At 40.7% G+C, this 11,133-nt stretch overlaps 1 protein-coding gene across 1 annotated transcript; it reads left to right on the forward strand.

Moving 5' to 3' along the window:
- Window positions 1-9,811: 9,811 nt before the first annotated feature.
- On the forward strand, window positions 9,812-10,864 carry LOC111145799 (beta-1,3-galactosyltransferase 1). Its single transcript, XM_022501029.1, has one exon. The coding sequence runs from the start codon at window positions 9,884-9,886 to the stop codon at window positions 10,862-10,864; it is 981 nt and encodes a 326-aa protein (XP_022356737.1). The 5' UTR covers window positions 9,812-9,883.
- Window positions 10,865-11,133: the final 269 nt, after the last annotated feature.

Raw genomic sequence — 11,133 nt, forward strand, 5'->3', positions numbered from 1 at the left:
AACTGCAAAGTCCCTTAGCTAAATGATGAAGTGACCATATACCTTGTAATAGTAATTGTGTATAGGTTCGATTAGATAAGATAAATCTTGAATTGGCTTTGTCTTAAATATCTTTAAAATAGTCATGGGATAGCTATTTCAGACTATACCTTAATGTACATAGAATGTTAATGATGACTGTGTAAACACTATGCAGAGCGCTATTTAATAAAATCTGGTAGATTTTAGATATTCTAAAGTTACATTTGAAAAAAATCTAATTCTTCATCACACTAGTGCTACTAATAATCATAACGTTTCCTCTAGCTTCCCCTTTCCACAGAATTACAAGACCTCTTAATACACACATTATAAAATGAAATCGAATCTTATGGAAACAGTCAACTGTCAAGCTTTTTGTCCCTTTTGTGAGTATCAGCCAAGTAAGGAAACTGCTTTTGCCCCGGTTAGTCAAGATGCATTGGACTGATTGTTGCTCATGAAACATTTTATAGGTGATCCTCTCTGGATTTGTCTCTTATTTATCATGTTTATATTCATGACGATAAGACTCTCCATTCATGTAGCAGTATTTAGCTTCTGGAGTATTTTCAAATACAGCATCTTATTTGATCCCTACGGTGATCCTGCAAAGTATGTCCAGATGTTACCATTTTCATTTTATAGACAGGGAGACAAAGGTAGAAAGATGCTCAGATCCCAGAGCAGACGACCAGACATCTGAGAGCAGAATCCAGCTCTCACAGTGCCAAAGGACTGACTGCCTACAAGATAATTTCCATTGGCAGCAGCCACACAAAATTATTTTTGGCTACTATGTATTCTGAGAAACTGATATTGTTTAAAGGAGCATTTGAGTTAGAAAAGGAAACACAAGGAAAATAAGAATTGCAGGTTCTTTTGCATAGGATGTTATCAGTTCCTTCATGTTACTAATATCATTCTTTGAAATATGACCTAAAATATTACCTCTGTGGAATGGGCTAAGAAATATCTCCTTAGACATTGTAAATTTTAGATAGCAAGACCCTAACATCATCCTGGTTTCCAGTAATATCCACTTATATCGGCTTCCCCTCCCCAAAATAATGGGCCAAATGAATACTCATTTTTGGTATTACAGAGCTCATCACTTTTAAATTCTCCCAGCTGCTGTTTATATGAGTAAGATGTCTTTCCTCTCATCCTCTTCCACATCTGTAATAAAACATCCTGGCGTCTCTTTCCCAGCAGAGAAGCCCGACCCAAGGCCCTACCACACTGCTAGGCTCCCAGGCTCCTGTGATTAAGTAAGTGACGGCTCTGCCCATCTTTAAAAATGTGTCTCATCTAGGGCCATCAAGGCACCATATCCATCACTGCAAAGGAAGCCAAGTGTTTATTTAAAATAACAAGACATCCTCATTTTCATTTTTCCCTGAGAGGACTGTAGCAATGTTTAAAAATTCTCTGAATTCTAGAACTAGGGCAACACATTGATTTGAAGAAATCTATAATCTTCTCCTCTCATTTGAAGTGCACTCTTTCGGCAATGAAAAAGAGTGTAGCTTTCAGAATAGCAAGAGCCGTAAGCCCACACAAAGACATCCTCATCCTGACCACTCCTCTTTCAAGTTGGCCCCGTCCTTTTGAGTGCAGGAACTTATAAAGACCTTTACAATAAATTTCAAGGTATATTGAACTGAAAGGAGAAAGGTTCAAATAATCTCTTCCAGATTGGAGAGGGAAATGCTTTCACAACTGGCAAAAGATGATGAATATTACCTTTTGCTTTCTGCCACTTCCTTGTTGCAAATGATCTGTTGGGCAAGTTCAATCATGGGGAATCTGAAAGGAATCACAGTTAAATTTTTTTAAAGGAACAAATTTGCTCTTTGTCTTTCTGAGGCAGAGGAGTGAGAACGCTTACTCCGATGAGCTTTCAGGGATTTCCACTTCTGTGGGCACAGTGCCTTCCACAGCCAAGGAGACAGACTTCAAAGAAAGGCTAGGAGAGAAAACCAGCCCTCCGTGATTTGGAGAGATAATAAGTTAGCAAGCTGTATAACATAATGGTTTATGAAATTCTTCCTTCAAGGACTATTATCTAGTGTTAATAGTGGTTTATTTCTTCCTCTCCTGTGCTTATTTAGAGCATAATTACGAGAGTGAGAGGAAGGGAGGGAGTTGGGGATTAAGATAACCATTCGCCAAATTAATGCAGCTGAGTATAATCTCTGGCCTTTGGGGTTCGTTTATCAATTAGTTCTGTTGCAGTCTGAGTTCTTGTATTTCCCCACAGAATGAAGATTCTTTGATTTCCCTCATACGCCAGCTCTGAGGAAAGTTGTTTGAGATCAAAACATTTTTCAGACAGGATCTCTTTTCCCCTCCCCAGTATCGTCATGTGCTATATGGCCAGCTTCTCATCCATTTCAAGAGTTTTTCATAAACATGAGTGGTTATCCCTTTCTCTCCCTGCCTTCTCATTTCTTTCTTTTTTATTTTTTTTAATTTCTGTCTTCCTTTTATTCCTCTCTTTTAACTGGTTAAAACTGGGTTGATTTTTTCCAACAGGATCCTCTTTTGGGCCATGTTTTAAAGTTACAACATGGATTTTAATGTTCAAACCACTTTTGTAGTACCATATGGTCTCTGCATATTCAAAATTGTTACTGAATAATAGGAATGCCGGTAGTTTGAGGTGACGCTGGAGAATCATTCTTATTCTCCAGAAACCAGGTCAGTTTCTTGGGAATTATTGACCCCGACCTTTTGGGAAAGATGCCAGCATCCTCGCTTCACTTTCCCAACTAATTATGGGATGATTTTTTTCGTGTGTGGAGGGGGTACCTTAAAGGAAAGAGAAAGCAGCAGAAGCACAGGACTGTTGAAAACTATGCCATGTTCTTTATGTGGTCTTATAAAAAAAAAAAAAAAGAACTAGCTTTTTCTTTAACCTAAAAATAAGCCAAATTTTGAGTCTCTTTACACATTTCATGTTTCATTCTTCTTTGAATACTAATTACAAATTGTTCAACCTGTAAAAGTTAGTTTATCAAAACCCAAGAATTTACCTGCTCAAATCAAGAACATAAAATGTGAAGAAATGAAGTCTTGTGGAACCAAATATTTCATTTTGTTGGTATCCAGGGAAGCAGATGTTATGGATGAATCTGTGTCCCCCTGCCAAAAAGACACATTGAAGTCCTAACCCCCAATACTTCAGAATGTGACCTTCTCTGGAAATAGGGTCTTTACAGAAGTAATCAAATTAAAATGAGACCATTAGGGTAGGCCCTGATCTAATGTGACTGGTGTCCTTATAAAAAGGGAAAACTGGGACACACACACACCCACTGGGAAAGGAAAATGCTGTGTAAAGATGGAGGCATAGATCTCGTTAGTGCATCTATGAGCCAAGAGTGCCAGAGATTGCCAGCAAATCACGAGAAGTTAGGAGAGAAGTATGGAACAGATTCTTGCTCATAGCTCTCAGAAGGAACCACCCCACCAACATCTTCTCTGACTTCTAGCCTTTAGAATTGTGAAACAATACAAGGAACAACAGGTGTTGGTGAGGATGTAGAGAAAGGGGAATCCTCTTGCACTGTTGATAGGAACGCAAGCTGATGCAGCCACTCTGGAAAACAGGAAGTTCTTCAAAAAGTTAAAAATAGAACTACCCTATGATCCAGCAATTGCGCTACTAAGTATTTACCCAAAGGATACAAAAATACAGATTTGAAGGGATACATGCACCCTGAGGCTTATAACAGCATTGTCAACACTAGCCAAACTTTGGAGAGAGCCTAAATGTCCATCAACAGATGAGTGGATAAAGAAGATGTTATATATATATATATATATACATATATATATATATATATATACATATACATATTATATATATATAAAATACAAAAACACAATGGAATATTACTTAGCCATCAAAAAGAATGAAACCTTGTCATTTGCAATGACATGGATGCAGCTAGAGTATATTATGCTAAGTGAAATAAGTCAGAGAAAGACAAATACCATATGAATAAAAAGGGAAGAAGGAAACAAGCCGTAAGAGACTCTAAACAATAGAAAACAAACTGAGGCTTGATGAATGGAGGTGGGTAGGGAATGGGCTAGATGGGTGAGGGGGATTAAGGAGGGCACTTGTTCGGATGAGAACTGGGTGTTGTGTGTAAGCGAGGAACCACTGAATTCTACTCCAGAAACCAATATTGCACTCTCTGCTCACTGCCTAAAATTAATTTAAAAAAAAGAATTATGAAACAGTAAATCTACCCAACTTATGGGACTTCCTTATAGCCACCTTAGCAAACTAATACATATAACCTACTAATACCAATAACCTACATCTCTAGAGGCTGAAGTCATTTTCAAGAGTGGGCAAAAAGGCCACCACTGGGAAACATGAAGCCAAGAAGATCCAAAAGACAAAAGAGGAGCAGAGATCAAAAACCAAAAGGATGTTCCTAACGAAGGATTAATCCCAAAGAGCCAAGCAGAGAGCCAAAAAGTTAGTTAAATATTCAATGACTAGACTGGAGATCATAAAGCTTTTTGTTGTCAGCTCAGATATCACCATCTCAGAGAGTGACCAGTTCATCTAAAGTTGCTCCCCTCCCACCTCTACTCAGTCTTTATCCCATTGCCCAACTTATTTGCATCACTTACCACTACCTGAACCTATTTTTGTATTCATTTATCATGCGTTTGTTTTCTGCCTACATTTCCTAGAAAGTAAGCCCCCATGTGTCTTTCCAGATTGTAGAACAAGGCCTGGCATCTCTAACAGGTGTTCAGTACGTCTCTGACGAACAAATGAAGTAGATTTGGAAATCCAAGGGAAATCAGAACTTAGGGTTATTCTTATACTCCTTGTGGCACCAGGGAATAGAAGGGGCACGAGCAGGCTTACCCATGGGTGCAGGGAGGCTGGAATGACGGCCACACCAACTCCGTGGCAACCGGGGCATAGGAAATCAGTACTGATTGTACTTGCCTGAACTATGACAGAGAAGGACATGCACTTGACATCCCAAACTATGCACAGGTCGCCCAAGAGATTCTACCCACTTCCTCTGCACTAACTTCTGGCCATGCAAGAGAAGAATTTGGGCACATTTAGGGGCTTTTTAAAAAATAAATTACTCAAAATAACAGCTTATCCAATGTGATCTCTAGGGGAAACATGTGCTCCTTAAATTGAAAATTCTGCCCCATTAACTTCCTGAAAGGTGAAGGTGGCTAGCTACTGACGGGTTCTATGAATGAGGTAGTCTGTGATACCGCAAGGCCTCCAGGGAGGAAATCTTTCAAGTGTTAGAGAGGAATGTTTCCATTTGGAGGGATTTGTATTTAACAGATGACAAGTTAATGTGTCATCAGCGTCTGTGGTTGTAGTAGGGCTGCTAAAAGGAATGACAAATACCCCATGTGCGACGTTGTATTTTAATACATTAGCGTGTCTGTTAAACGGGACTTTTTTAAGTTTCCCTCCAGAGAATTCTGCTTTGTGACATCAGCTTCTTCCCTAGAACTTTTCAGCTGACATTTTCTTTGCTTTTTGGTGGGCTTTTGCCTTTGTTTTTTTCCAAGAAGAAAACAGAATTCTCTAGTAGGCAATCTGTACAGTATATTCGCTAGACCAAAAAACTGACCACAATCCTATGGATTTAGAAGAATTGATTGACATAGGTACCCTGGACCCCAAATCATGAACTAATCAATTGACATAATCCCGTCATCGCCATTAGAAGCCATTCTTTATATCATAGTACCAATCGACTAGCAACAAATCTCCCAGAAGCTCAACTTAAGTATAAAATAAGGGCAGGATCAGTGATAATCGCTAATAGCTATAATGTTGTTGGCAATAATGCAGATGTTATTTTTCCTCTTGTTTTATACTTAAGGCTACAGAGACACAGAAAGCCACGTGGCAAGTTCAGATTGCTCAAGGAGTAAAGCATGGACATCTTGCCCAACACTAACTTCTTCAACCAACGTACAAAAAATGATGCTTTAGAATTAAATGCAGCTTGTTGCTACCCTCTCTTCTCTTTGCTTACATTGCCATTTCTGTTCCAGAGGCATGTATTTGCTCTTCTCTGGCCACCTGAGAAATCTATTTCATTGTAAGCAAACAGGATGCTTTCTAGCACCCCTTCCCGTAGGTACGCATTATCTTTGTCTGCTCTTCAGATTCTAGGCTGGTTCTTTTCCCCATTTCAGATCCTCTGTTTTTATTGGTAATTGCTTGCATTTATTGGGGGCCAGGATGTAATAATAACACTGTGCTTATTTTTGTCCTCCTGTCTGAAAAAAAGTCGGTAGAAAGAGTGACTCTTTCAGTGTGTGAGTGTGAGTACATGCGTATGTTTCAGGGCTTCAGAGAAAGGGAACTGCAACGTGTTTCTGAAGTCCTTCCGCAGCTGCAGCTCCCCCCATCCTGCCCCCCACACCCAGCTTTCATGTGCTCTTGGCAAGTCATCATTTTTTGATGATCAAGGATCCCCATAGGACTGGTGTCATGAAGTGTGTCATAAACCAGAATGAACTAGGCAACATGTGGACGGCTGGGAGACAAGCAGTGTGCGTTGTACCCTGCTACCCTGGGCTCACCCGTGCCAGAATTTGCCCATCATCCTAACAGGCCTTAGGAAGCTTGAGATGACTATGCACTTAGTCACTTGCTAGCTGTGTGATCTTGTGCAAGCTACTTAATATCTCTGAGTTTCCATTTTCTCAACTGTAAAATGGAGACGGTACCTCTCTTATAATACCGTAAGCTCTATAAAATACAGGGCATGGAGTGCACAGTGCATAGCTCAGTATCTGGTGTACTACAGGCTTTTTAAAATGAAACCTACAAAAAATAAATAAATAAAATAATAAAATAAAATAAGACTTGAAATAACAATGGAAGAAGTGCCATGTTCATTAGCTGTCTAAGAAAGAAAGCTCATTCTTCTATGAAAAGTGTTCCTAAATACATAAACTTTATTCATGCTCTCACTTAGTTCTCTTACATTTCTCCCTCTTTTAGATCTTTCTAAATCGCCCAAGTACCTGTTATTTATGGAGTCCCTTCCCCCAGAAAATCACACAGAAGCGTGTCAAAGAAAACAAATTGTCACTTATTCCTCTGGGGCATAGAACTGTGGGAAAAAGAAATCCTTAATAAGGAAAAATAAATTGCTGTTGAAACCAGTGGACATGTTTTACTCCTCGGTGATGGTAAAATCCTCCCTTACACGCCTTAGATTGCAAAGATGGGTGATCAGCTCAGAACAGTTCCTGAGCACCATTCACCACTCACCATCTACCCCCTGCTCATCTCGAGAGCCTGAAAGTTCACCATCACCACCCTCCTCCCCGGCACCCTGTCCTCTTCCCTTCCTCCATAACTGGCAGTCTAGGCACACCCCGTGCTTCTCACTTCATGTCTTTGTATAGGTAGTTCCCTCGGCCTCAGATGTCTGGCCTTCATCCAGATAATTCGTACTTGTCCTTGAAGACTCAGCTTAGATAACTTTTGTATGGCGCCTTCCCCAAGGTACCTCGTTGTCTCAGTCCGGGATGGGGTGAAGGAGTACGATTCACATCTCAGTCTATGGGAATGGCACCCTGTGGAGATGTGGTGCACAGTCTGCATGACAGGATCTGGTCTGCCCACACCCTGCCCACCAGCCCACCTCTCCTGTATCCTCCCGAAGCCTCGTGAGGAAATTTTCTATCTCTCTGTTTTAATCATTTACAGGAAATTTTTCCTCCTGGACCATGTTGTTCCTCAAGGAGGAAGCTCTGCTTCCATGTTTCCATTACCTCACAGGCCCCCGTGTGAGTAGGGGCTCGAGAAGAGAGCTTGAGAGATGCCCCTTCCAGTGTGTACTTTGGGTATAGCGGCTTAGGAGTAGATGACTCACAGTTTAGTAGGAAAGTTTGAAGAGTGACAAGGGCTCTAGGATGATAACGGCAGGCTTCCAAGAAATAGAAACTAGCCTGGAACAATGACAGAGAAAGTCTGGTTTCTAGTGCTACCTTGAGACTCACTCACACCCCTTTGGCATTCAGATCGAGCTGCTGTCTATATATTCCAAGTTGAGAAGCCCTTTTCTAAACTCTATTGCGGGCTTTTCCCTTCGTTTCGCTTGCTATTTAAAGTTTCAAAGCTTGCCACACATCACGTCGTTTTTATCAGCTATGGAGCACCTTAGAGCGGACATTTCCTTCAGGAGCCAAGGATACTGGAGCTTCTATTTAGAGAGTACTTATTATGCATCAGATGAAGGCCTGCCTATGCCTAGAGTCATGCTGCTTGAAGCCGTTCTAATATTCATTTAGTTAGAACCGTAACCACACTGAGCTATTGCTGGTCTCGTATGGATCATCTATTCACAGGCAGCTCTTGGCTTCCGTGAGAGGATGTGTGTTATCTCTGCTATTGCCCATCATGTCTTTTCATTTCATTATGAATATTGTGCTTGGAAGCCTGATTTTCAATCTGCAATCCCAATTAAATTCTTTCAACACAGTCTGTCCATTTAAGTGCATAGTTTTCTCTGAAGCGGACTTTGTTGAAGTTGATAACCATGATCTGCCATCTTTGTCTTCTAGGGCTACTGCGTTTTGCTCTAACTGGGAAGGAAGAGACAATTTTTAACATGAATGGACTTTGTAGCCTGCCATATATTTTTTACTGGCTATGAGAGCAGCTCAAGTTCTAGAAAGAATTAGAGTTCCAAAAGACAACTTTTTAATGTGAACCAATTAAAGCATTCTTTCCATCTTCATTGGATCTGTGGCCCCAAGCTCAATTGCGTCTCTTATTATACCCCTGCTGTGGTTACTGACAAGTGTAACTGTATAAAAAGGATTGAAAGGGGCCAGCATAATTTCACCAAAGGAACATCAGGGTGAATTGCTGAAAACCACTAAACATGATACCATTTAGATCAACTCCAAAATGAACGCTGCCAGCTGTCTGAAAGGACCCTTGGGTGATGGTGTCCATGCCCAAGGGTAAATGTCTTCTTCATATGAAGCCTCCTAGGAAACTGAGAATTAGGGACTAACATTCATGGGAACCAAAGTTAGGAAAAAGTGAGGAAAAGTAAGGAATTATTGTAAGTCAGAGCCCAGAGAGACCGTTTGAGCAGAGATTTTCCAGGGGTCATGCACACATTTTCAAATATAGAGCTAGAGAAACAAGAGGGATATTGAGAACAGACTACGTCATCAGAGTTGAGCAAGCAAACGCTTAGAGTTAGAAGCATGGAAAAAGATAGGAAGCCCTGTGTGAGCCTCTCTTGCTTGAAAGAAGACTTCAGTGTCAGAAGATATTTAACAGCAAAGAGATCCTTTTGTGAAGAAGGGAAAGTCTTTTTTAATTAGTAATGTTCAGTGTACTTCATGTTCCTCTGGAGTTTGTAATCTAATACTTATTAATTGGGTATGAATAAACATAAATAACCTCTATCCAGTGAAGGAAAGGGAGAATGGTCATGTCAGGAAGTTTTCAGTAGTGGTGGAAATGAATGATTACGTTTACGATTTATCATGGGTAATTCTAACATCCTTATTATGTTTATTTGAGGATGTAAAGTGACTAAATAAATCTGAACGACAACTGTACTTTATTGATTTTGCAGAGTTAAGAGGAAGATTTATGCATCATGGAACCTTCTATCAGATTTGGAAGAAAGTAAAGGGAGCGCGGAGATGCCAGACCACCACTAAGACCCATGGACAATCCCGCACTCACACTTCTCTTATCAAACTTTAGGATTTATTAGTAATATGCTGCCTTTGCAAGAAGAAAACAAACTAATGCCAAGAAGGCATATTCTTCCGTATTTGGAATAGACGTGCTCTCAAGACAATGGCTTCAAAGGTCTCCTGTCTCTACGTTTTGACAGTTGTGTGCTGGGCCAGCGCCCTCTGGTATCTGAGTATAACTCGTCCCACTTCTTCCTACACTGGCTCCAAGCCATTCAGCCACCTAACAGTTGCCAGGAAAAACTTCACCTTTGGCAACATAAGAACTCGACCTATAAACCCACATTCTTTTGAATTTCTTATAAATGAGCCCAACAAATGTGAGAAAAACATTCCTTTCCTTGTTATCCTCATCAGCACCACCCACAAAGAATTTGACGCCCGCCAGGCAATCCGAGAGACGTGGGGGGATGAGAACAACTTCAAAGGGATCAAGATAGCCACTCTCTTTCTCCTGGGCAAGAACGCCGATCCGGTTCTGAATCAGATGGTGGAGCAAGAGAGCCAAATCTTCCACGACATTATCGTGGAAGACTTCATTGACTCCTACCATAACCTTACCCTCAAAACATTAATGGGAATGAGATGGGTGGCGACTTTTTGTTCAAAAGCCAAGTATGTCATGAAAACAGACAGTGACATTTTTGTAAACATGGACAACCTTATTTACAAACTCCTAAAACCCTCCACCAAGCCAAGAAGAAGGTATTTTACTGGCTATGTCATCAATGGTGGGCCAATCCGGGACGTCCGCAGTAAGTGGTACATGCCCAGGGATTTGTACCCTGACAGTAACTACCCACCGTTCTGTTCGGGGACTGGCTATATCTTTTCAGCTGATGTGGCTGAACTCATTTATAAGACCTCACTCCATACAAGGCTGCTTCACCTTGAAGATGTCTATGTGGGGCTGTGTCTTCGAAAACTGGGCATACATCCTTTCCAGAACAGTGGCTTCAATCACTGGAAAATGGCCTACAGTTTGTGTAGATATCGCCGCGTCATCACCGTGCATCAGATCTCTCCAGAAGAAATGCACAGAATCTGGAATGACATGTCAAGCAAGAAACATCTCAGATGTTAGGACTTTTACTGATGTAAATAGAGTTCTTTTCTTTTTTAAGAAATGGGGCCTAGGGTGTTGGTGTTTTACTGGTGTCACCAGGGGAAATGAACTGGTGTAGGGGTTTTGTAAAAAGCTTTTTGCTTCCCTCTCCTAGTTTCTTTTGTGGATTGCCCATTTACAAATGTTAGGCTCTGGTCATAGAAACAATCCATGAGTTAAAAGGGCCAGATTTCAGTCTCAGGTCCTGAGGCATTGCATTTGTCTCAAAAAGCAACATCCTAACGATG

Source organism: Enhydra lutris, unplaced genomic scaffold (genome assembly GCF_002288905.1).
Source record: "Enhydra lutris kenyoni isolate GAN:26980312 unplaced genomic scaffold, ASM228890v2 scaffoldscaffold1, whole genome shotgun sequence".
Taxonomy (NCBI): domain Eukaryota; kingdom Metazoa; phylum Chordata; class Mammalia; order Carnivora; family Mustelidae; genus Enhydra; species Enhydra lutris.